Genomic DNA, 26,616 nt, shown 5'->3' on the forward strand with positions numbered 1-26,616 from the left:
CGTTTTTCGCGTTACGTAATATTTGAACAGACCCTTACCCGTGTACGGATGTTCGAGGTTGGGTGAATTGAACTCACTATTTTGGCCGTGTACACGCTTAGAAAAAAGTACCTAATATTAGGTACTTTTCACTCAAATCGGGGGTTCAGTGTGGGAACCCAAAATTAAGTAAATTAACCCCAAATTAAGTAAATTTCACTTAATATTAAGTAAAATAAACTTAATTTTAAATAGAAACTATCCAAAAGTTAGGTAAATTTCACTCAACTTTTGTAAACATGAGATTACTCAACGTTGGGTTCCCACACTTTAATGCCCTTGTTGAGTGGTTTTACTTTTCAGTTTATGATGTGTTCTTCTACTTGCAGGAAATTGAATACAATTTGTAGAGAATTAACAATTACATTTATTCTTGTTGACGGTTACACATCGAATGAATTTTCTTTTCCCCTCATCGCAGTCAGTGATTGCTACGATTCAAAATTACACATTTAATTGCTGGGATGGAACATCCTCCCCTTAAGCCATCCAATATGGTTCGAACCTAGCTGGTACCCGGATCTGCCGTCGTTCCTTTACAGGAGTCGGAACTGATACAGGATGTTGTTGAGGTTGTTCTTCATCGCTACTTTCTGAAAAATATTCGGACTCGTCTGATCCTATTTCAAGGATAGGCGGATCAGCGTCTGCGGGCAACGGATTCTCTGCAATTGTTGGCAGTACCGGCGAAGATACATCTAATCCAAATCCGTCGAAGAATATTGATAGAGGACTTATACGTTGATTTAGAACAGGATCAGGAACAGATTCGACCGCACGATGCTTGAGTTGATTGCTGTGCGAACGAATGAGCCGTTGCTTATCTTCTAGGAGCACGTTATAATTCACCTTTCCAATGCGCTCGATTATCGTGGCGGCCTGCCACTGCCAAGAATTTCCTTGGTGAACTTGAGCATAAACTTTATCACCGGTTAAAAATTGCCTTGCAACTGCTCCGTGTTTCTTGTTAAAACGCTCGTTTTGCCTTTTCAATTGAGATTGTAGATCTGTTGTTGAATGGTTTGGTGGTAGTATCATCGATGAAACTGTACGGATCCGTCGTCCAAACATCACTTCGGCAGGAGATTTTTCACCGAGACCAGTGTTTGGAGTTGATCGATAAACTTGCAAAAACGTCTGTAGTGCTTCCTCCAATGTTTCTCCCCGAACGAATTTTTCGAAGGGTGCGCTTAAGGTGTCCACGAATCGTTCCGCCAATCCATTTGACTGTGGGTGGAACGGTGCAGTGCGAACGTGGCGGATGCCAAGCCTTTCACAGAATGCTTTGAACTCATGACTGGTGAACTGGGTCCCATTATCCGAAACGATGGTTTCTGGTAATCCAAAGGTTGAAAATGATTGAGTGAGTAGTTTTATTGTTGTTTTGGTCGTAGTAGTTTTTGTTGCGTACACTTCAGGCCACTTGGTGTACGGGTCGACTACCACCAGAAAAAATACGCCATCCACTGGTCCTGCATAGTCCACATGGATGCGTGACCATGGCTGGTTCGGGACTGGCCATGATTCAAGCGTTGTTTTTACAGGTGATTTTCCAACAGTGCAGCATGGTGTGCAGCGCCGGACGCAATCCTCGATGTCGTTATCGATTCCCGGCCAATAAACGAAACTACGTGCAATTGACTTCATGCGTACCATGCCGGGATGTCCACGATGAAATTGCTTCAAGATCTGCCCTCGAAATTTGCTCGGAACGACAACCCTATCGTGGAACAATATACATCCATCGACATTGGTGAGGGATTCCCGCCTGCTAAAGTATGAGCGGACATCTGGATTTGTGATTGACCTTGCATCGTTTGGCCAACTCTCACGAATGAACTTTAGCACCGCTTTTTTTTTTTTTTTTTTTTTTTTTTACAAGGGAGAATGCATTTACACACTAACCCAGTACACGTGCATTGTAGTTGCCAAACTACCACACGGAAGTGTACTGGAGTGTCGGACTCGACCATACCGGTAATACCGACTAAACTCCCTTGGGCTCCACCATATCGTTTCCCACAGGAACTACCTTCCAGTACTACTTCTGGGGATGGCAGTACTAAACGTACTCGCTCGTTCTCGCTCACACAGGCACCCGTCCCTGTGCGAGACTGACTTGGGTGCTCGCTCTATCGCACCCTCAAACACACCCTACATACTCTGTTGCACCTCTGTCATGCCGTGCGGGTCTAACTTGTGTGCCCACCCTTCTCATGCCATGTGGGTCTAACTTGTATGCCCACCCAAACCCTTGATTCATGCTCATACACTCCATGCTTGCACACACGCTAACGCTCCTATGGGTCTGACTTGTGTGCCCACCCTTCTCATGCCGTGCGGGACTAACTTTTGTGCCCACCCTTCTCATGCCGTGTGGGACTAATTCTATGCCCACCTTTATCGTACCATGTGAGACTGCTCACCTCTTTCATTCAGTTCACGCTGACACATACTACTCGAGTCATTCGACCTAACACTCCCTCTGGCATCCCTTGTGGGACTCTTCGCTTAGGTTCCCACTTCTGACATACCATGTGAGTCTGACTCACCTCATTCATGCCATATGAGACTAGCTCAACACGACTCAACTCATTCCTTTCGTACCATGTGAGACTGACTTGGATGCTCCCCCACACTCCTCTGCCACGCCGCGGGGTATCAGTAGTCGTAGGAACCAACATTCCTGCGCTACTCCCAGCGCGGCGTGTGCAGTCCATACCTACACCTATTCATTCACCCTTCTGCCATGCTTCGAGGTGACGATCTCGGTTGCCACCCGCTGCGCCATTACCTCTGCATGGCCAGACCATTCACACACTTCTTCGCGTTCGGCACTTTCGCTCTAACTTACCAATCACAAGTTAGTCATGCTTGTCGATTGTTGCTCGGCGCGCCAGATTCTCTGCAAGCTGCAGGCAATCTGAGTGGTTGCAGTCGAGACTGCGTTCCACTTCTCCACCGCTTGACACATCCTTTGGATAAGATTATCCGGAGTTGTGTCCCGGCCGCAAACGTCTAGCATTGCTCTTCTTTAGACGTCGAAACGAGGACATACGAACAGTATGTGCTCTGCAGTTTCGTCGACACCTGGGCAGTCAGGGCAGACGGAGACCTCCGCGTGCCCAAACCTGTGGTGGTACTGTCGGAAACAGCCATGGCCTGACAGGAATTGTGTCAGATGGGGTCTCCCCACCCAGCTTGATATGTTAGGAATCAGCCGGTGGGTCCACCTACCTTTCGAGGAGTTATCCCACTCGCGCTGCCATCTGGCAACCGAAGTCACCCTGGTACGCTCGCGGGCTCCTCTGGTGCCACGTAGGTCAAAACACTCCTCGTCCTCCCGGATGACCAGCCCGACTGGCATCATACTCGCTATCACGCAGGATGCGTCGCGCGATACCGTGCGGTAGGCCGATATCACCCTGAGACACATCAAGCGGTAGGTGCTCTCCAGTTTCTGCAGGTAACTGGTTACCCCCAGTGCTTTTGCCCAGGACGGGCCGCCGTACCTAAGAATAGATGCGGCAACGCCTGCCAGTAGCCTACGTCTACTGGCGCACACCTTGGAGCTGTTGGACATCATCCTCGATAATGCCGTCACAGCAGTCGAAGCCTTCTTGCACGCATATTCGACATGGCTACCGAAGGTAAGCTTGTCGTCTATGATGACCCCAAGAATCTTCAGACTCCGCTTTGAAGTGATCGCGACGTCTCCCACGTGTACAACTGCATGTTGTGCCGACTTACGGTTGCTGACGATAACCACCTCCGTCTTATGTTGAGCGAGCTCAAGGCCTCTCGCACTCATCCAGTCCGCCACAGTGCTGATCGCGTGTTCTGCGGTTAGCTCTACTTCGGGATTGACTCCCCGTAGACCTCTAGGTTACATCGTCAGCAGAGCCGACGATCTTCAAACCAGGAGGGAACTTTAGCTTCAGAACCCCGTCATACATCAGGTTCCATAGTACCGGACCCAGGATTGACCCTTGCGGGACTCCTGCGGTAATAGGAACACTTTTCTGACCGGCATCGGTCTCGTATAGCAGCACACGGTTCTGGAAGTAGCATTCCAAGATCCGGTACAGTCCCACCGGCAGGCTAAGCCGGTGTAACGAGAGCGCGATGGCATCCCAGCTTGCGCTGTTGAATGCGTTCTTCACGTCCAGTGTCACCAACGCACAGTATCGAATTCCTCGCCTTTCCGTTGGATCGCTACCTCTGCAGTCTTGAGGACTGAATTGATAGCGTCCACCGTGGACTTACCCTTCCGAAAACCAAACTGGTTACTCGACAGGCCATCCGTACCCTCTGCGTACGGGGTGAGCCTGTTGAGGATGATCCTCTCGAGCAGTTTACCCGTCGTGTCGATCAGGCAAATTGGTCTGTACGCCGATGGGTCACCCGGAGGCTTCCTCATTTCGGCAGCAGTACCAACTTCTGCCTTTTCCATCTCTCAGGAAACAACACTCATCCATGCATCTCTGCATAGCTAGCCTGAACATGTTCGGGTTCGCTATGATCGCTGCCTTAAGTGCACTGTTTGGAACTCCATCGGGGCCTGGAGCTTTGTTCATCGCAAGGGTGTTAGCCACTGCGAGTAACTTTTCGTTCGTCACCGGAGCCACCATTTCGGCCACACTCCCAGCGCCTTGCAGCGCAGGAGGAGGCCAGGACTTGTGGCTCAGGACGGAAGAGTACTTTGATAATCCTCGCCAACCGGTCCGGTGACCGTTCGGGGGTGAAGAGCCCCTTTGGTCTTGGCCATCACGATCCTATAGGCGTCACCCCACGGATTCGCATTGGCACCCTCGCACAGGTTGTCGAAGCACGCTCTCTTGCTGCTCTTGATGGCCTTGTTAAGGGCCAGTCTCGCAGCTTGAAACACTTCCCGGCGGACCGCTCTTTCCTCCTCGGTGCGGGCTCGTTGCGTCCTACGTCTAGCCTTGAGGCAGGCTGATCGTAGGGCTGCAATTTCGGCACTCCACCAGTATACCGGGCGTCTGCCATTTCTTGGCAGGGCTTTCCTCGGCATAGTAGCGTCGCACGCGCGTGATAGGACAGCTATCAGCGCATCCCCGCTTAGACTGTCGGTGTTGGCCTCCAGTCCCAGGGCCGCGGTGAAAACTTCGCTGTCGAAGTGAGTGGTCTTCCACCCACGGACCTGACAGGGACCACCCGCCCTCGGACGCTGCACACCATAATTGATCTTGAAGCGAATTGCTAGGTGATCACTATGGGTGTAACCCTCGTCTACCCTCCAGTCTAGGTCCGAGACCAGACTAGGGCTGACAAACGTTACATCTATCCATGACTCGACCCCATTCCTACGGAATGTGCTACTGGCTCCGTCATCGACAAGCACTGCGTCGAGTTTTGCAAGTGCCTCGAGTAACGCTTGTCCCCTCTGATTGGTGCAGCGGCTGCCCCATTCCACTGCCCAAGCATTAAAGTCTCCCGCTATAACGAACGGGCTCCGACCTACTAGGTCGGCCGATAGCCTGTCGATCATCTGGTTGAACTGTTCCATTGGCCACCTTGGTGGGGCGTAGCAGCTACAATAGAACACCCCGTTGATCTTGGCTATCGCGACACCCTCCGCGGAGGAGTGTACAACCTCTTGAACAGGGTACCTTCCTGTTGTGCAAATTGCCGCCGACCTAGACCCGTCCGCCACCCAGTTGCCGTTGCCGGCAGGGACGTTGTACGGGTCGGACAGGAGGGCGACATCGATCCTCGACTCCGAGACCGCCTGCCACAGCAGCTGCTGGGCAGGTGCACAGTGATTCAGATTCAGCTGTGTTACTTGCACGGCTTTTTCCGATTGGCTTCTCCGAAGGGACACGCAGGCCCGCCCATAGCATGGTTCCGGGCCTGCTTTACTGGCGCAGATAAGGCACCTGGGTGCCTTGTCGCATTCCTGTGCTTTGTGTCCCTCCTCGCCGCAGCGACGACACATCTTGCTTCGGTCTGGGCCCTTGCAGTCATAAGACTTGTGCCCGGACTCAAGGCACCGGTAGCACCTGTCCACTGAAGGTGGCTGGAGCACGCTTACTGGGCATACTGACCAGCCGATCTTCAGCTTCCCTTTCTCGATGACCTTTTGGCGTCAGCCACCGGTAGTCTGAAATAGGCTACCTGCGTACCAAAGAATCCCCTCTTAGACGTACAGAGGACCGCTCAACCTCTGTGCCGCACTGCTCTTTGACGGCAGAGACGACGTCTTCCGCGGTCGTGACCTCATCCAGCTGCTTACACTGGAGGGGCACTTCCGCACCCAACGCCCTGACCTCCGCGCCGTCACCCAAGACCTCCTGGGCCAGCCTTTTGTAAGCCACCCCCCTGGACTGCGCGCCCCGCTCCAGCACCAAGATCACTTCACCGCTCTTGGTACGTCTAACGCTACGCACGTCCTGGCCCAGGGCCGATAGGCTATCGGCCGCTCGCAGCGATTTAAGGACATCGGCGTATTTGCCCTTGTCGGTTTTCAGCAACAAGGCCTCGCCTCTGTCTCTCACTTTCTTCATTGGTCGAGGGTGTTCGACTTCCGCCCCTACTGACCAGTTGCCAAGGATTCGCATCCTTCGGCGGGTACCGATGGCTGGCTGGGGCCAGCTTGTGGCTCAGCAACTTGTGCCTGTCTAGTGCCTTTCGCCTTCTTGGGCATACGCCCTTCAGGCTCCGGTGCACCATCCAGGCGACGCTTCGCCTTAATGGTAGCGCGTTTGGGTCGCTTCTCTTGGCGTTTTCTTGCCCTCACTGGCCGTAAGGGCGGTCGCCTCTTTCGCCGCAGTAACACCGCTAGGGAGGAGAGGGCCTTGGTCTGCGTACCTTTGGCTACCCTCTCTGCTTCCGCTACACGCCTGATATAAGCAACCTGTTCTTGTCTTGCGACACGAACAGCTCGCCGGAGCACCAACAGGCTCTGCTTAAGCTCCTTGTTGGTGTTCTGCCTGCCGCTTACGAACTCGATGATCTCATCGAGTTGCTCGGCCACCACCCGTATCCCTGGTAGTGGCTCGTCAGGCGTGCAGGCAGGGCTACTCCCCACCACCGCTGGAGACTCTTCGGTGCTGCCAATAGCAGCAGCCGTCACTCCACTTGCCCCCTCTTTAATAGGGGACTCGCTAGACCCCTTTGGCAAAGGGGTCCGTCACCTCAACTCCAAAGATAGGTTTCGTTCAGTACTCATTTCTTATGGGTCCCCTTGCGGCTGCCGCCGAATCCTACTGGAGTAGTCGCCTTTAGTGATCCCATGGTTATCTATGCCTGCCTTGCGGCAAGCAGGAGGCCATGCGAGGTTGACACTTGCGTGTTCAGAGCCAGATCAGCGCAAGTCAGGAAAGGGCATCTGAGCCTACTCCACCCAGTAGGCAAAACTGGATGGCAGGATTGGGCAGCGTGCTACAAGGCCCGCCACGGTTTTATGGGACGGAAGACAGCCTAGCCATTAGCCCACTCGCCGTTCTGAGTCAGTGTCACCCGACCCTACTAAGAGAGTAGAATGTCAGACTGCCAGCCCTCACTTCACAATATAACAATATCCAAATACGAAACCAGTACACGCAACCAGTATGCCATAATCAGAGTCTTACTGATATCAACCCTGATGTGCCAGTGGCACTCTCTGGGCTTGTGCTTTTGAAGCGGCACACAGTCGCTTTGATAGAGTCTGCTTACGGGCACTTGTGGTTTTTTGGGAGGGATTTTAGCAGAGCCCACTGCTAAATCCCACCACGCCCTAGGCAGTTCTCCCTGACTCACAGACAGCTGGGGAGGGGTCGTCAATCCCTTGGACATGGTCCCTGCTGCCCCCTTTAGCACCGCTTGTAGTGCTTTATCTGCTTTTGTCTCTCTTTGAATGGCTGCAAATGAGACTGGTACCTGATCGATAGTGTCCTGGATTATGCTTACCAAATCTTCTTCCAAGGAAATCGCTGCTACGATGTAATCTTCATCTGGTTGCTTGGAACGGTCGATCAATCTAGACAACATGTCGGCGCATCCGAAGTCGTTTGTTGACACGTGACGGATATTGAAATCATAATTGAGGAGCATCAGAGCCCATCGCTGAAGACGATTTGCTGTATGTAAGGGAATGCCCTTCTTCGAACCAAAAATGGATAAAAGTGGTTTGTGGTCCGTTAGAAGAGTGAATCGCCGCCCCAGAAGGTATTTGTGAAATTTCGTTACGCCATAAATAAGAGCTAAAGCTTCTTTTTCTGGTTGGCCGTATCCTTGTTCCGCAGGTGTAAGGGATCTTGATGCATGTTGGATTGCCTTCAGGTGTCCGTTAGGAAATTCATGGAAGATTACTGCACCGATGCCCGTGCTTGAAGCGTCCGCTGCTACGATGATTGGTAGTTTTGGATCATAGTGCGTCAGCAAAACATCGCAGAATTTGCTTGAATCGCTCGAATTTTGACAATCGGAATTCCACTGCCATTTCGCATTCTTCTTGAGTAGCATGTCAAGCGGATGCCGCAGCTCATGGATGTTGCGAACGAATCTGCCGTAAAAGTTTACGGCTCCTAGAAACGATCGCAGCTCGGATACGTTGGTTGGTGCAGGAATGGAGGCGATGGCTTGGATCTTCTCTGGATCCGGACGAATGCCGTTGCGATCGGCGATGTGACCTAAGTAGCTGATTTCTGTTTGAAAGAACCGGCATTTTTCCAGCTTGACGTGGAATCCATATTCTTCCAGACGCTGCAATAGCATGTCTAACGACGCCTTGTGAGCTTCCTAATTTGGACCAAATACTATAGCATCGTCTATAAACGTTCTAACACCGGGAATGTCAGCAATCATGCTATCGACTAATCTTTGAAACGCCCCAGGTGCCGACTTCACCCCTGGTGCCAGGCGGTTGAACTGAAAGAGTCACTCTATGTGTGTTTATGGTGAGAAGCTTTTTGATTCTTCATCTACTTCTACCTGCAGGTACGCGTCGGAGAGATCGATGATGCTGAATACGACGCTTCCATTGAGCTGGGCAAAATTTCCTCCGGCGTAGGTAGAGGTAGTGGTTGCCCTCCAGCGCTTCGTTGAGTCCGGTGGAATAATCCGCACAGATACGAACTTTACCGTTTGGCTTGCGTACTGCTACAATCGGAGCAGCCCACTCCGAGAAATCGATCAGCGTATTGATGATTCCTAGGGACTGAAGACGGGTCAGCTCTTCATCCACCAGTGATATCGTGTTGAACGGAACTGGTCGCTTCGAACAGAAAACGGGCTTAGCGTTAGGCGAGGAATAGCTTTACCTTTGTTTTATTGCAGTGACCCAACGATTGATTGAAAACCGCCGGATGTTCGGCTTGAAGCTGAGCTGTTACTTCATCGGAACACGGTGTGGGGGCTGTTGCAACTTGGTTGCAGAGCTTATCGAAGGGAATTGACCACAGGTTGAATGTGTCAATCCAATCAATGCCCAGAACGTTGAGATCCGGTGATGACGTCACGAAACACTGGCCACGTTTGACCATACCGTTGAGAACTGAACTGATGGTGGATAAAGCTTTGGTCGTCCAAGTTGTTGCCACGTTGTCTTGGAAATAACTGTGATATCATTTGCTGAATCTAGTTGGAGCGAAATAGCGACGTCGTTGATGATGATAGTCACATACTTGCGCTTGCGAGTGGTGTTTGCGATGTGATTTACGAAAATTCCTCTAGATTGTGATTTGAAACCCGTCTTCTTCTTCTGAAACTGCTTCTTTTCTCGGGATTGAGTTGAACAGTCTCTTGAAGACTTTCATGCAGCCAAAATACCCTTCTTTATGACCTACGCGATTGCACACCTTGCAGAGATGGTCAGAAAACGTGCAGTCGCGAACATAGTGCATCTGACCGCACTGCCAGCAGGGTGTACGAGGTCCTGACTTGCTTTCGTTTTTCAGTGGACGTTGCATATTGCTTGGTTTCTTCTCTGAAATTTTGTGGACCGAGTTTTTCAAACTTGATGGATGTTCGATCATTGTAGTGTCTGACTTGAGGTTGACGAGCCGCTGGAATTCGTCAATTAAAGTTTGAATCGTCACTGGTGCTTGTACCGTTTCACTTTCGATGCGAGAAAGAAGTCTCGCTCTGATGTCTGCGTACCTCGGTGCTTTGAGACCGCAAATCAAACACTTGAAATGATCGATTTTTAAATCTTGAAACTCGAATTCCTCACACGCCCTGTTGACTTTGCCTCCGTAACTGATGATATCATCCGATTCGGTTTTCAATAGCTGCAGACACTGGTAGCGCTTGTGAAACACGGACGTCTGCTTGCCGAAGATTTTCTTGAGTGTCGTAACGGTATCGGCAAACGTGACGTCTTTTGGAAGCTTTGGAAGGATGTAGTTGACGTAGCGACTATGAGAAGCAGTGTCCAACTTCCGGGTAGAAGCCGTACTTTTGCTGCGTCATCAAGATTTCGTGCGTCGCTTTCAAACAAATCCGTATAGCGGGCGAACCATTTTCAAAAGTGGTGCCATTCTCCTGATCAAAATCGAACTCACTGATGTTCGTCGTAATGGCTTCAATACTTGCACTGGATTCGTTGATGAAAGGCTAACTGCTGGAGAAGCTGGGTCATCTGCAGAATCGCTTCTTGGAGTTGATCGTTGCTGTTTGTTGTCGCCATCCTTCAGGTTCAGTTCTGGAGCTCTTGAAAATTCCAGAACTTTCCTCGTCGCCAATTGATGTGTTCTTCTACTTGCAGGAAATTGAATACAATTTGTAGAGAATTAACAATTACATTTATTCTTGTTGACGGTTACACATCGAATGAATTTTCTTTTCCCCTCATCGCAGTCAGTGATTGCTACGATTCAAAATTACACATTTAATTGCTGGGATGGAACAGTTTATGACAACAAAGGGAAGCGGGAGGGAGATGCAAGAGAAAAAAGTACCTAAAATTAGGTACTTTTTTCTAACCGTGTACATGAAAAAACCTGTTCAGCGGTTGTAAACAGATGATGATGATTGATGACGAAATGATGATGGAAAATTCACCAAAACAAAACGCCGAGTCGTCCACTCAGCTCACTGGCTCACTCAGCTGATCGAAACTGTCTCAAAGTGGCTTTAAGAAAATCCATTAATTATTACACGGAAGAAATAAACTACCCAATAGTGAGTTTAATTCACCCAACCTCGAACATCCGTACGGGAAGCCAAAATTGAGTAAGTGGGGTCGAAGTAGTTTGCCTTTACTCCCATGTTAAAAAAGTACCCAACGGAAAATTTATTGACCCAAATTTAAGTTTAATTCACTCAATTTCGACCTCAGGTAATAAAACTCAAAATTGGCTTCCCGTATTGATCTGGCGTCGTTGGATTGTTTGGCTCTTTTGTTTTTGACAACAAAAGAAAGAGTGGATGAAAGCGAAGAGAAAAAATAACTCAAAAGTAAGTTTAAAAGTACTCAATTTTGGGTACTTTTTTTCTTCCGTGTACGTAACGCAAAAATTGGGCATTTTCAACACCCTCCTCCATATGTCACACTTTTTGTATTGAGCGTCTGAATTTTTGTATGGGTCGTCACACTTCAAAGGAGCCCCCCCTCCCACTATAAGGTTGCGTAATTTGTGGAAGTGGTCTTATAAACAAAAGAACGGAAAAGGCACCAGATTTACCCCAATCAGCTGATTTAAAAGATTTTTTTTTGTGATTTTGAACTCTTGTGAATTAACGATATTATGAGCGAATACTTGTAATACTTTGAATTTACAGTGTCTCGTTTTTAATTTGAACTCAAGACAGAAATTTAGTGCTAATTTTCCAAGAGCTTCCACAAGAAATCCATCTTTGTCAACGTGACAGCCATAATTCAGTGATAAAGTATTTAAAATATGCTGTAAATGTAATCTCGTGGATCATTGCAGGCTGTTATCATTGAATCATCAGCGCTAAAGTAGGTCGAGTGAAACCGAAGCACGAGAAGGTCAAAAAATTGTACCAAAACGATTCAATACTGATTGCGCTTCAAACGGACATTCCCAAATGTCTACCAGGCAACTAACGATCCTCTACGGAAGTCAATCCGGAACGGCACAAGACCTTGCCGAACAAATATGGCGGGATTCCAAAATGTACCATCTGAAAGGATCTGTTTCCGCCATGGATGAGTACGATATTGGCAAATTAATTGAGGAACGGTTCGTTGTTATGGTTTGCTCCACTTACGGACAAGGTGAGGAACCTGACAATATGAAACTGTTTTGGAAATTTCTTCTCCGCAAAAGTTTACCGCACAATTCACTGCGCGGAATGTTCTTCGGAGTGCTCGGACTGGGAGATTCCAGATACCCTAAGTTTAACTACGTAGCGAAAAGACTCCACAAAAGGTTGCTGCAGCTGGGTGCAACCGCCCTACTTCCTGTTGGACTGTGCGATGACCAGCACGACTTGGGATACGGCGCGGTGTTTATGCCTTGGATGACGAATTTTTGGAACAAATTGATTGAGCTGAGTCCAATTCCCGCCAATTTGCAGAAACTAGAGAAGAGTCCTCGAGAGTATCGTTGGGTTGTTGAGCACTTTCCGGGTCCAGCTAGTTTGGAAGTTGATATGTACGCCGAGGTGAAAGTAGAAAACTTGTTTGAAACAACTGTCGAGGAAAATATTCGTACCACGTCGGAAAATCATTTTCAAGATGTGAGATTCATTACTTTTACGAAGAAAAATGTGAGCTGGAAACCAGGAGATGTGGTATACGTTAGACCTCACAATTCTAATGAAGATGTGGATAAGCTGTTTGATTTATTTGAAGAGCATAAACTTGGACTAAGCAAGGATGCCGTGATCTCAGTAAAAGAAATCGATTCCGGTAAGTACATTTTCAAACAATAATTATTCTATACTAGCAGACCCGACGAACTTCTTTTCGCCTAAAATTGATTTATTCTCTGATTAGTTCTCGAGTCATGCAAGAAATTTCTGTTTCATTTGTATGGGCCCCCTACCAGAAGGGGAGGGGTCTCGAACCATCTTAAGGTTCTGTCTCATTTGGAGAATTAAACTTAAAAGTGACAGTTCGAAAATTAGCAAATAACCCGGTCATGAACATGGCTGGTGCTAGCCAGCAATTCCAGTGTTTAGCTTACTATAATTGATTTTGCGGTATAAATTTTCCTTTCATTGTTTAAATTTTCTTAACAATTGACCCAAAGTTGCAATATTTTTTCAACTTTTCCTACTTTTTCACCTGACTTTAGATTAATCCAATCACATATTTTATTTGGGATGAAACAAAAAAACTCGCGTATTGAACGACTGTATACTGTTTTTCAGTAGATGGCTTACGGACTATGCTGGTGTAATAAAATATAAGTTCATAATACATAGAATCTTTATTAGAACACCCTTACATTTGTACATCATCATCCTGTTGCCAACCATCGTCGTCCGAGAAGAACCGCCGTTTGGCAGCCGTATTCATGTATGGCCGATAAACCCATTCCGTGTCCGCTGCCTCTAGCTCGTCCAACGTTCCCAACTTGATCTGATACAATTTAAGCATAAAGCGGGGTCCCACTTCCGTTAGCACTAACTCTCGGTCCACCGTCTTGAAAGTATGATGACGGAAGCTGATGTAGTCGTCATGATTAGCGAACGTCATCACTCGTTTAGAGTCCTCCTTCGGCACCGGAAAAAGGTATTTCAGGATCGACATAGTTCTCTCTGCGAGTTTCGTTTTAAAATTATGAAAAATCAAATGAGGTTTCTGCTCACTCATTGGTCCTATTTCCGGTATATCGTGGCGCATGACTACTCCTGATATATTGAAAGATGCCGTTGGTCCGTACGGGAGATGACATACGATAAGATTGTCCGGAACACCTCGATGTTCATGCACGACGATGAAATCAGTCACATTGTTCGCCCGACATGCATGGATTAGTTGCTTCATTTCGAAATTACCTCTGTTCATCCGTTGTGCATTCGGGAAAAGCAGTCTCAGTTCCTTGACAAATTGCTTCAGTTTTGCAGAAGGATCACGCGACGTGGTAATCATAATCTTGGGATCCTCACAACCAGCGTAACGGTACTCATCATCCTGCGAATCAGCCGTGTTTGCTCCTCCGCTGATTCCTCCTATTTCCGCCGCACGCTTAGGCCCTTCGTCGTTCCATTTGAGCTTATCCTGCAGCAGCAAAGCGTCTTTTTTTAAATCCCCATGTATCGGCGTGTGATCTTCAAGTGATTTCTTTATTTTTGCTTTTTTGTCTTGGAGAGCTTTATGTTTACTCTCCACCGCTTTACGGTACAAGTACTCCCGCCTCAGACGCGCTTGTCGGCGAAGCATTTCGTACTTTTCACTGTTTTCTTAATTTACAGAAAATAACCGAATGCAACAAAGAACACAACACGTTTTTGAGAATGTTGTGATTCCGTCCAATGTTGTGAATTTTGTATTATTTTGGTGTTGTGACATTTCTGATGGTTGACGAGGGGTTCTTCAATGCCACAATAGGCCTTTTAATGACAGAAAACCATCAAAACCATTGACACACGGCTAATAGGCCTTTTCACGAGACGTTTAAAATCAGCTGATTTTACCGTCAATTCGACACGGTTGTTTCATAAGGGCCAATGTCGCAAACGTAAACAATGCCTTTTCCTGCAAATTCCTGGACAATTAGGACCGCTCCCAGCTAACAAACCACTTGGAACTGGTGGCGCTCCGCGTCTTCTATCGAACGGAAGTGGAAAATACCGCCAGAAGTCTCTAATCTTCCAGAAATCAGCGGAAGAAGTCAATGTTTACGTTTGCGACTTTCGCCCTTTTGAAACAACAATGTCGAATTGACAGTTCTTCTATGAAAGTGACAGCTTCGGACTTGCAGGCCTGTTCAGCGGTTGTAAACAAGTGCAGTCCCGGCAGTGTCACATGAAAAGGCCTATTACATTTCTCGGGTACTTTTTCAAAACGGCGTACACGCTTAGTTCACTCTACCTATTTATGGGTACTTGATTCACCCATATTTGAGTATACCATAATTATGGGTGAAATATACCAATAATATCAGTAAAGTTAACTTATAATGTTGGTGAAGCATGCTTTACCCATATATGGGTAAATGAGTTTACCCATATTTGGATGAAAAATAAAACATTTTCGTTTAGCTCAGTCGAGAACATGACAGACTATAAAGTGTGCTCCTCGGTCGTGTTCACAATTCATTCCTTGATTTGGAATGCTTGCATTTAAAGAAATTTTAATCATTTACTGGTGAATATTCAACTGAGTAAGTAATGACAATGGCTAGAAGCATTTTATTTTTACTTTACGCGTACATTTTCTTCCGTAATTTCAGATTTCACTTTCGACCGGACATCAACTACAGGGAAACTGCAGTCGGCAGTAATTGAAGCTAAATACATTGCGAGTAAATTCGTCCTACATCTCGAACAGGAAATTCGGTAACAGGTGAATTTATAGCCTGGCAGTCGAAGCGAGGGGTGCTATTTCTCATTGAAACATTTTATCTGCACGGTGGGCATGTTGCCACGTCTGTACTACCGGTCAACAATCATCAGCTGTCGATCGGCCGTGAAATAAGATGCAACATGGGTGAGCGATTTGTTATACATAAGTTGAATAAATAAAAATGATTTTTGTCACATTATTTTATAAACATTAATTTTCATTTGATAATTAAGAAATCGAAATATACAAAATGCAATTCTGAATTCCTATTGGAAAGGCCCCATGGTAAAAGCTTTAAAAAGTACCTAAATTTGGGTAATATTCACCTATAAACTGTTCCAATACTGAAACACCCAAATATGGGTAAACGGTGATTCACCCATATCTAGGTATGTGCACTTTTTGGGGATTTTAGGTACTCTTTACCCATATTTGGGTGAACTGAAGTAAGCGTGTATGTCGCAAATTGTAAACAAACCCGTTTTCAACAGCATATGGCATCAAATTCATCTAAAAATGTGTATATCTTCAAAACTACATGAAAATGTGTTATTAAAAATGTAAATTAATTTTTTGCAAAACGGTGTAACATCATTGTTGAAAATATAGCACATACACCGCTTAGGGCCAATTTCTTCACCTCCGCTTAACTCTTAAGCGGTGCTTACCCATACGCTTAAACCTGGTTTAAGCACTAAGCGGAGGTGAAGAAATCGGCCCTTAGCAGAAAAAGTACTTTAAAAAGTTTTTTCGAACAACTAAATAGTTTAAAACATGCGTCTGTGTTGCAATTGCAACGAATGAGACAATTTTTCTGGTTCTTTGAACGTGCGACGTATTTATTAAACGAGACAGTGACGCCGATAACAACACCTTCTACGCTGACGACGTTAAAAAATTCCTGGCAATTGACACATAGTTTTATCATTAACATAACGACTTTTATAAGAGCTTTAGAATGATAAAACATCTTTTTTCAAATGCGTGAAATACTTTTGTAACAAACTTACATTTAGTGTCTCTTTGAAAGATTCAGTTCTTTGATCGGTGATGAATAGACTACAAAGATATTTCGAGGATAAGATATTTTTTCACCTTTGGTTCAATATGCACTCAAATACCTGCCTAGATGTCTTAATATTGCTCAGGTCTTATTCTGCTTCAGGCTTCGGGGCTTTTACGTCCGTTTGTGCGTTTTCTGCATGTTTAATTTTAGATTGAATATTGCAGTTTGCCTTGAAACATGGATTATCGATGCACTTCGATAATCACACTTTTCTATTGCGTGTGCACTGTTGCCGAATTCTTTTTCTCGAATCCTACACTCCAAATAATCTAAACGTTGTTTCCACCTGAATTTTCAGGTACATTTTACGTGCACACGTAGCTGCAAATGCTTCAGAAAATTCAGGTGAAACTTACGTGTCCGGTGAATTCTATCCAAAATTCAGGTAGAACTTACCTGATTTTCACGTAGAATGAGAATTCTATCAAAAAATCAGGTAAAAGTTACGTGAATTTCAGGTGGAAAAAAATCTACGTACTTTTTCAGGTGGAAACAACGTGCAGATTTTTTTGGGTGTACTAAATAATATTATTTTCCTAAGGAAATAATTATGAAAACTGCACAACTGGCAACCTTGGCCATCATTCAGAAGGAGAAAATGCAAGAACTTGCAAAAATGCGAAAATGTCAGAAGAAAATGTTCAAAACAAAAGCACGTGGTTCTCACACCGTTTGCTTTCGTCTGACATTTATCGATGTCAAAATCCATTGTAATCGACACCGTCACACTTTTGGTCACAGTTTGGAACCGTCACACTTTCAAACTGTGTTGTTCGATTTAGTGTGAACAGCGCAATACATAATTTAGACTTTTTAACAGGCATTGCATTTTATCCCATCATTCGATCTTCTGAGCAAAGATACAAAAGATATTTTAGTTACTAGATAAAGATTGTCGCTGTCGTCGCTGTCCGGAACATCTTTTGCTGGCGAGGATAGGGGAGCTAAATGTCAAAGAAGGAAAATCCATACGATTTGACAGGTATGTACCACACATGTTTCGGACAGCAGAACAAAGGGAACAGTAGCGACAATCTTTATCTAGTAACTAAAATATCTTTTAAAGATACTGATGATATCCAGGGATATCGATCTTAGTTATCTATCTGCTCAGTAAACAAAGTGCAATGTTCGCCATGGAGAAACATTTTTTCACTTTTTGTTAAATATCTTGGTTGTGCATATGCACAGCATATGTTTCGAAATGGACAAATTGATATGAAATTTGCGAAAAAGAATCCACGTGTCTTGGAGGGAATTGTAATCAAGTGTCGGTCTTTCACCGTCATTAGTCGTCTGAGTACACGCGACCGCTTACGTTAAGGCAATCAAACTCATCAAATGCTTTAGCCAAGCAAGCCTTTGGCACAGCAGAGTGCGATTGAATTCGCATTCTATACCGTCCCGCCCAGACAGTTACTGGGGGGCATGGAGTGCGATCCTCTCGTTTAATAAACAATGTGCACTCGCTTGGCTGTGGGTATACAATAGTAAAGCACATGTGGAGATTGGACAAATCAAGCATCCGAAAGATATTCAATTTGCGAAGTAGAGAGCTAACCGCGGTGGAGGTTGGTACGCGGATTCTGAAGGCTTTTCCGCAACCGTGACCTTTAAGTGGTCTTGTTGTGTAGGGTTTATCACGCCTATCTAGAGAGTAGGAGGTTGAGGTTCGAGTCCCTCCAAGACACGTGGATTCTTTTTCGCAAATTTCATATCAATTTGTCCATTTCGAAACATATGCTGTGCATATGCACAGCCAAGATATTTAACAAAAAAATGGTTTTCGTACGGCCGAGTTGCCGAATAATATGCAATTAATTTTTTCACTGTTTTTGTTGTAGCAACGCCCTCGCAACGCGAACAAACCCCGAAACACGCTGGCTATCTGGATCATCATTGAATGCTCAAATGATATCTTTCCAGAGTGCTCTTTGATTAGGGATAATATCTTTGCATAAGCAAAGATAATATCCTCTGCTCAGATGATATTGCAATGCCTGCTTTTTAATATATCAACACCCACCTGTGATAATCCAGCGTACTGATTAGGTTTAGGTTTAACTATTTATGAATACACATTAACGCTTTTAACATTGGACAAAGCTAACTCTAACTAGTATTGACTAACTCTAACTTAAAATTCAGCATGTTTTTATTAACTTAGATTTTTAAGTAGATTTTAGTAGAATTATAAAGAGATACACTTTGTTCTCTAACTTACGTTCTTTGTTGACAACTTATCAAAATGTATATACTTTCTACCTTCTGTGACGGACATGTCAACTGTCCGATGTCTGACAACCTCAACGACAGGGCCGGTGTTGATCACAAGGTTCATTGTTGTTAGATAGGAGGTGCGTCGCAACTGTCTCCGTTGCGACACTCCCCCTCGGTACGCCACTGGTGTTGAGTGGCTTACCCTCGATAGCACCGACATCCAGGACTGCGAGTTTAACAACAGGTCTCTCCAGGACTCCAGTGGATGTTTGTACTAGCGCACGACGAACTTGTCCATCTTTAGACCGGATAGCGTGTACCACACGACCTTTGGGCCAACAGTTTCTTGGCAGAGCTTCGTCTACAATGATGACTATGTCTCCTTCTTCTACAGGCTTGATTCGATTGAACCACTTAGTTCTCCGTGTTAAAGTTGGCAGGTAGTTGGTGATCCAGAGTTTCCAGAACTTGTTGGCGTACACCTGCGACATTTTCCAAGTGTGTTTCAGCACATGGGAACTATCATCGTATGCGATCGGAGGCTTTAATCCGTTCGATGACCCGAGCAGAAAATGATTCGGTGTGAGCGCAGTGGATAGATCGTCGTCCAGCGGCAATTCCGTTAGCGGACGTGAGTTAACGATAATAACTTCGTTCAACATGTTCCGTAGCAATTCATCGGTGGGTGTGCGTGTGAGTTGTAAGTGTTTGAGGGCTTTCTTCACAGATTGTACGAGGCGCTCCCAGGCTCCGCCGAAGTGCGGTGAAGCAGGCGGGTTAAACGACCACTTGCAATCGACGGTGGTAAAGTGTTCCATAAGTTTGTCTTGGTTGACTTTCTGTAGTTCTTCCTTTAGCTCGCGATTAGCACCGACGAAATTGGTGCCACGATCGCTAAATATTTCAAGAGGAGGACCTCTTCTGGCAATGAAGTTCCGGATTGCAAGGATGCATGAGTCTGTAGTTAGACTATGAGCAACCTCAAGATGTATTGCTCGCACTGTCAGGCAGGTGATCAGTACTCCCCATCGTTTCTCTGTTCTGCGACCTACTACAACGTACAATGGACCGAAATAATCAATGCCAATATACGAAAATGGACGGCAAAAGGCCTTCAAACGAGAAGACGGAAGGGCGGACATCTCCGGAGCAACAGGTATCGCTTGACTGTTCTTGCAATACTGGCATCTTGACCGTACACGGTTTAACGCTGACCGGAGCTGAGGGATGTAGAATCTTCGCCGAATCTCGTTGAGTACAGTCTGGTGGTTAATGTGGCAGTACCGTTGATGAATATCGGCGATAATTTGATCTGTTACTGGGTGGCGCTTTGGCAGCAATATCGGGTGTTTTGTATCTTCTTCCACAAACTCGCATGCATCTATTCGACCCTTCATACGAAGTAATCCGTTTTTGTCAAGGAAAGGACTAAGACCATAAAGAGGACTATTCTTCGGCAGCAACTTTTTCCATGGTACCGGTTTTGGTTTCTTAAGCTGACTAATTTCTGTAGCGAACTCTGCATCCTGTACTAGCATTAGAATGAGTAGTTCGGCACCTTTAAGCTCTTCTTGCGTTAGCGGGCCGGTAGTGATACGCTTTTTGGCTAGCTTCCTACGCAGGTTAGCAGGGTACCGTTTTACAAATGCTACCCTACGCAGAAGGGTTTTCCATCGAGAGTAGTCTTCCCACCGAAACAGTAATGGTCGTACAAAGTGGTGTAACATGTGCGAACGTTTCTCTTGTGTGGTTTGCTCAAACTCTAACGATACATCAGGCCATTGTTCTTCCGACTGTCAAAGGAATTCCGGACCGCGGAACCATCGGCTCGTTGGAGACAAGTCCGGTTTCTTTTGCCACTTCGTTGCATCATCGGCGACATTCGATTTTGAAGGTATCCAGTTCCATTCATTTGGCTCTGACAACTCCAACAATTCACTGACTCGTACTGCTACAAACTCTCTGTATTTACGGTGATCAGAATTGATCCAGCAGAGGACGTCGCGTGAATCAGACCAGAAAAACCTTTGCGTTGGCTTTAACTTGTGCGTGTCCATGATATCGGTCGCTAAACGGGCTCCGATTACTGCTGCCTGAAGTTCTAGCCTAGGGATCGACACGAATCGCAATGGAGCTACCCGTGTCTTTGCGCTGATTAGAGCACATTCCACTTCGCCGTCCTCTTCGAAGCGCAGATACGCAACCGCTGCGAATCCATTTTCTGATGCGTCAACGAACACATGAAGTTGAATGACATTCCGTTCTCCAACTCCAGTCCTTGTACGATAACATCTTGGAACACTGACATTCTCTACCTGCGGAAGGACGCGTAACCATAGATTCCATTTTTCGTACTGCTCGGACTTCACTTGGTCATCCCAACTTACTCCACTTCGCCAAATCTCCTGAAGAAGTATTTTCAGGAACATAAGAAAATTCGCCAATAGTCCCAGAGGGTCGTAGATCATCATCAGGGTACTTAAAATCTGCCTCTTCGTTGGTACAACTCTCCCCTGCATCAGATCACTGCTAATTCTCGGGGATACCTTGAACGTAAACGTATCGGTAGCGGTGCACCACCACATGCCAAGGACTTTTTCCGTTCCCATTTCGCTTGAGAGGTTCAAGCTGTTTTTTACCTGGTCTTGATTCCAGCTCCCACAGTGCGTATTTGGAATTCGACAGCCAATTGCGTATTTAAAAATCCAGCCTCTCCATGTACAAATCGAACATCCTTCGCCAGTTTCGCGGCGTCTGCTTCCGACTCTTCACTAGACAGCATATCGTCAACATAGTGTTCTTTCACTATCGCCTCTACTGCTCGCGGAAACCGATTCTGAAATCGTAGCGCATTGTGATTTTTCACATATTGAGCGCAACTTGGTGAGCACGTAGCCCCGAAAGTCATCACTTTCATCGCATAGATATCTGGACTGCGATTTTGCTCTCCGTTACGCCAAAGGAATCTCTGGCACTGCTGGTCGATTTTGTTCATCTCCACCTGATGGAACATCTCCCTTATATCGCCCGTAATGGCGATTCGAAACTCACGGAAACGGTGTAGAACTGATGATAGAGAAGTGAGTTGGTCTGGCCCGGTAAGAAGAAACGAGTTTAGAGAGCTTCCTGCCACTTTTGCCGCTGCATCCCATACCAATCGTAGTTTCCCCGGCTTGTTCGGGTTCGATACGGGAAAGATAGGTAGATACCATACTCGTGGGAATGTTTCTGATAGCTGCCGGTCCGTTAGTTTTTCAATATAACCACTGCGTTCGTAGTCTCGAATCTTCTGCTTCATCGTTTCAGCTAGTTCAGGATCACGCTGCATCCGCTTCTCTAAACATACCAGTCGACGCATGGCCATTCTCTTGCTATCCGGTAACCGCACACCATCATACCTCCAAAGCAACCCTGTTTCGTAACGTTTTTCCTTCAAGTGGGTCAGAGATTTCAACAACTGCTTGGCTCGCTCATCGTCTTTCGAAAGAAGGGGCTTGGCAGGATGTGATATTCCTAAACTGTCCAGCGAGAAGTAAGACTTAACTATGCTATGCAGTTCGGTGTCATTCCGCTGGCAACACGGACATAAATGTACGCTGTGATGGGCGGTGAAGTCTGTCATCGGTTGTGATTTTATGGCACAAGGTCCGAACACAATCCAGCCGAGGCGAGTTTTGGCGGCAATCGGCTCATTATTTCTTCCTTCTCTGCTATCCAACGTATGACCCAAACGGCAATTTTCCATTCCAATAAGTATCCTCGGACGAATATCTTGGTAAGAATCAACCGGAATATTTACGAGGTGGGAGTACTTTTGCGCAAGTTCTTCCATGACAAGAGTTTGTTGTGGAAGAGCGAGATTCTCTGCGGTATGCACTTTGGGAACCCAATAAGTACTTGTGCCTTTAAGGGGTCGTACACTAATTACGTAAGAACTTATGGGGGGAGGGGGGGTCTGCCATTTTCTTACGTTCCATATAAATAAAAATTTATTTGTATGGGAAAAATCTTACATGGGGGAGGGGGGTTTAAAAAACCCAGAAAAAATGCTTACGTAATTAGTGTACGGCCCCTAACTCCTGATATCGCTAACGATAGCATTACGGAGTTTGTTTCCTGTCTTTGATGTTCTGCCGTCCATTCCAGACACAACGGGTATGATTCTCCTTCGAGATTTAGTTCTTCCAGTAAACTATGTTCCATCAACGTTGCCGAAGAGCCTTCGTCCAAGAAGGCGAAAGTGAGAACGTACTTATCTTTTCCATGGAGAAGCACTGGAACATATCGGAACAGAACATGACTGAAATTGCTAACGTGGGTATTACACATTTCGACGATTGTTTCCTTGTTGTGCAGCGGATCCGATGTTTGGGCATCCTCCTGTCGCTGGTATCTGGAATCATCGTGCAGCAACTCGTGATGCATGTATGTACAATCATTTCTTCCGCAAGCTTTCTTCACTGTACATGCGCCAAAATGTTTCACCAGACACTTCCGACACAATTTATTTTGATTCAATACTTCCCACCGTTCTCCGACGCTCGTTCCATGAAACTTCTCACATGACCCGATATTGCTGCATCCTCCTTGACAAATGACACACAGCTTACTAGCAGGTTTGAATGTACCCTTCGAAGACATTGTAGATCTTGAAGCCTGACCAGAGCTTGATTCGAAGTGAACGTAAACTTCTTCCTTTCGCACGCTTGTCTGGTTTGCTGGCGTATGCACTCATCGACGATGGAACCGTGACTACACACGCTGCCTCTACCAGTGTTCCCAACCAAGCACTGAAGTCTGACAAGGTAATAGCTTGCAGAGTTTGCCGATGTTTCGCCCAGTCGAGCTTGATTGTTGGCGGTAGATTCATACTTGCAGTCGAAGAAATTCCTCCTGAGATTCCACCAGTTTTCCTACAGGAATCTCTTGACAAAATCCTGCAGGAATGCTACCACATTTTTTTCTCTGAAGGATGTCTCGGAGGAAAAATGTTATAACAACATCCGAAAGAAGTTTTTAAATGAAACCACAAAAGAAATTATAGGGGTTATTCTAATAAAAAATCCCGATAGATTCTGGAAGAAATCATAAAACTATTCTGGTAGAACTACTAAAGATTCCTAAAAGAACTCAAAGATTGCTGGGGAACTTCCGGAGAAATCTTCCAGTGATCCTAGATGAATTTCGAAAGCAAATCATGCTTAAATGAATGACAGAAAAGAGAAACTTGTGGAAGATTTTCTGGATGAACTACTTGAAGAATATACTCAATTACTAGAGCAACATTCTGAGGGATTCCTGGAAGACCTCCTCCTTGGAACAACTTTTTTTAATGCCATTGAATTCAAACCTTGTTCAAATACAAGGAATGTGCCGCAAGAATGATGGTCATGAGTATCACATCAAATTGATGAGAATGGATATTTCAGCCACGTATGAGAAATTGCACATACAATTAATTGGTCAATTTTCTTGCGTGTATGGGGCGCGTAATTTAGAAACTCACGGCTAATTTTGAGTTGCGTTCTTATTTTACATTCCTGTTAAGATACCTCCGGTGTAAAAGTGGGTTTCTATATACGGCCCGGAAATAGCGATAGGGACCCAGATGGGGACTCCCGTGGAGGTGCTCTAAGTACCATGGTACAAGAATCTTGAATATCAATTATTGTCTTTATCAAAGATAGTCTTGGAATAATTTTCTTGTTCTCTTGTACCATGGTACAAGTACTAAAGGCGTGTTCTTAGTACAATACTATCATGCGCACTAATCTATTTGAGTTGCGACGTCTGATAACTGCAGATATTTTAATTTTATTGAAAACAAATTTCCGATTTTCTACCATACACGGAATACATCTCCCGTGTCCGATTCAATGATTTCCTCCTCGACGATTAGTTTCGGTGGTGTAAGCTGCTTACTAGGGTGGTTCAAAAAATGGATTTTGCTCCACAACGCTAATCTGATTCTGTATCATGCTCTGAGTGTCCTCCAAAAACTTGAACTGTTTTGATAAAACTGCATGCAAAAAAGTATGGAGAAATTCATTGTTCCACCATACTGATTATGACGCTTATCCCCATTAAGCGGAGGTTAAAAGAAAATCTACAAAACTAAAAGGAATACTCAAGAGCTTTCACTCAACGAAAACCGCATTTTAATTTATCGTTACAATAATTAGTATGTGACTATTCCCACCAAAACATTTTCTCACTCGTAGACTAACATGATTTTCGCTCTTTTCCAGAAATGCCGGTTCCCAACATCCTTTGTAAACCGCTACCCCTTGAAGTAATTGCACGACAGTACTGGGATTTAACGGCTGTTCCCCGTGCTCGCGCCTTTGCAGTGCTAGCGCGCACGTGTCTTAATGAGCTAGAATGTGAAAAGTTACAGGAATTTTCTAGTTACGAGGGCCAAGAAGAACTTTTTTCGTATGCAAATCGTCCCAGGCGAACCATTTTGGAGGTACTCCAAGATTTTCCACATGCCACTGAGGCACTTACTCTGGCGTCTCTGTTCGAATTGTTCCAACCTATCAAACCTAGGGCTTTCTCTATTGCATCATCGGAGGCCAGTGGTAAATTGCAGATCCTGGTAGCCGTAATCGAATATCACACGAAGCTTAAGGAACCTAGAAAAGGTTTATGTTCGAACTGGTTGAAACGCTTACAACCAGGAGAAAAACTAAGAGTCTGGACGAGAAAAGGAACTTTCCAGCTCCCTACTGACCCAGTGAGTAGAATTTTTATTTGTATTGTCTGTGGGCAAGTCTCATGAAATTTTTGTTGTTGCAGATGATCCCTATTGTGATGGTTGGTCCGGGGACCGGTTTGGCACCTTTTAGATCGATTTTACAGGAGAGAGAATTACTTGCAGACTGTCGAAAAAGTGGTCCTCTGATTCTTTTCTTTGGGTGTCGTAAATCCGCGGCCGACTTTCACTGCGAGGAAGACCTACGACGCATGGAAAATTGTGGGCTTCTTACGCTTTTCTGCGCCTTTTCTCGTGACCAAGACGAAAAAATATACGTGCAACATCAGATCAAAACACAGGGTGATTTGTTGAAGAAAGCTTTAATGGATCAAAATGGGATATTTCTGTTGTCGGGAAGCTCCAAGAATATGCCTGAAGCTGTGCGGGAAGCATTAGGTGAAGCAATTGGGAGTGCTTTGTACGTTGAAGATATGATAAAAAGCGAACGATATCAAGAAGAAACGTGGGCTTAAATCTTCTTTAATGTAAATTTTTTTTTCTTTCTATTTAAATATCAAGAAATAAAATTGTAAATAAATCCGATATTAAAATTTTTCTTTCTTTACTTTTCCGTTTAAGTTTTGTACTGTCGGGCAAATGTTAAGTCAATCTTGAAAACAGCACTTTTTCGATTTTTTTTGTAATAAATTTTAACAATACTTGGAGGCGTAAAAAAATATAGGTTTTTTGGGAAGGTTGATCTTAAATAAAATAAAGAATCGATTGAGCGAATAAAAAATGTTGTCGGGAAAGGTCAATTGCAAATCATCGTGGGACACCAACAGGGATTTACGTTTCCTGTCCTTTAATCTGGCTTCACGTTTGGTCTTCTTGTCGCTCTTTATATCCGCAAAATCGCCCGCAATCGCCCTTCCGCTTTTGTTTCGACGCATTCTAGAAGCTCTTTTTCTTCCAGCAGCCCCCGCATCCAAAACTCCCACATTGTGAAATTTGTGCAATCGAACAAGGGCAACATAAATCGTTCGTGTTTTTCGTCATCTACCATCTCAGCACTTTTTACACTAAAGATATGCGACGACGGACCCGCCACCTATTATGGCAGGTGTTCACGCCCTCCGGGAGTGAATGAAAACGATTTCAAAGTAT

General features: G+C 45.4%; 2 protein-coding genes across 2 annotated transcripts; one reads left to right on the forward strand and one right to left on the reverse strand.

The window, feature by feature from the left end:
* Window positions 1-11,633: 11,633 nt before the first annotated feature.
* Window positions 11,634-26,050, forward strand: LOC134205106 (NADPH-dependent diflavin oxidoreductase 1). The gene is made up of 3 exons (XM_062680034.1): window positions 11,634-12,862; window positions 25,001-25,488; window positions 25,551-26,050. Exons 1-3 carry the CDS (start codon window positions 12,037-12,039, stop codon window positions 25,980-25,982), a joined length of 1,746 nt encoding a protein of 581 aa, XP_062536018.1. The 5' UTR covers window positions 11,634-12,036; the 3' UTR covers window positions 25,983-26,050.
* Window positions 13,367-14,460, reverse strand: LOC134205108 (U3 small nucleolar ribonucleoprotein protein IMP4). Its single transcript, XM_062680035.1, has one exon. The coding sequence runs from the start codon at window positions 14,339-14,341 to the stop codon at window positions 13,400-13,402; it is 942 nt and encodes a 313-aa protein (XP_062536019.1). The 5' UTR covers window positions 14,342-14,460; the 3' UTR covers window positions 13,367-13,399.
* Window positions 26,051-26,616: the final 566 nt, after the last annotated feature.

The sequence above is a fragment of the Armigeres subalbatus genome, chromosome 1, assembly GCF_024139115.2.
Source record: "Armigeres subalbatus isolate Guangzhou_Male chromosome 1, GZ_Asu_2, whole genome shotgun sequence".
Classification (NCBI taxonomy): domain Eukaryota; kingdom Metazoa; phylum Arthropoda; class Insecta; order Diptera; family Culicidae; genus Armigeres; species Armigeres subalbatus.

Bases quoted from the DNA above. Each gene is read 5' to 3' on its own strand.
- LOC134205108 (XM_062680035.1), bottom strand. From the start codon at position 14,341: ATGCTTCGCCGACAAGCGCGTCTGAGGCGGGAGTACTTGTACCGTAAA.
- LOC134205106 (XM_062680034.1), top strand. From the start codon at position 12,037: ATGTCTACCAGGCAACTAACGATCCTCTACGGAAGTCAATCCGGAACG. The intron at 12,863-25,000 runs GTAAGTACATTT...GCTCTTTTCCAG, and splicing joins AGTAAAAGAAATCGATTCCG to AAATGCCGGTTCCCAACATC. The intron at 25,489-25,550 runs GTGAGTAGAATT...TTGTTGTTGCAG, and splicing joins TCCAGCTCCCTACTGACCCA to ATGATCCCTATTGTGATGGT.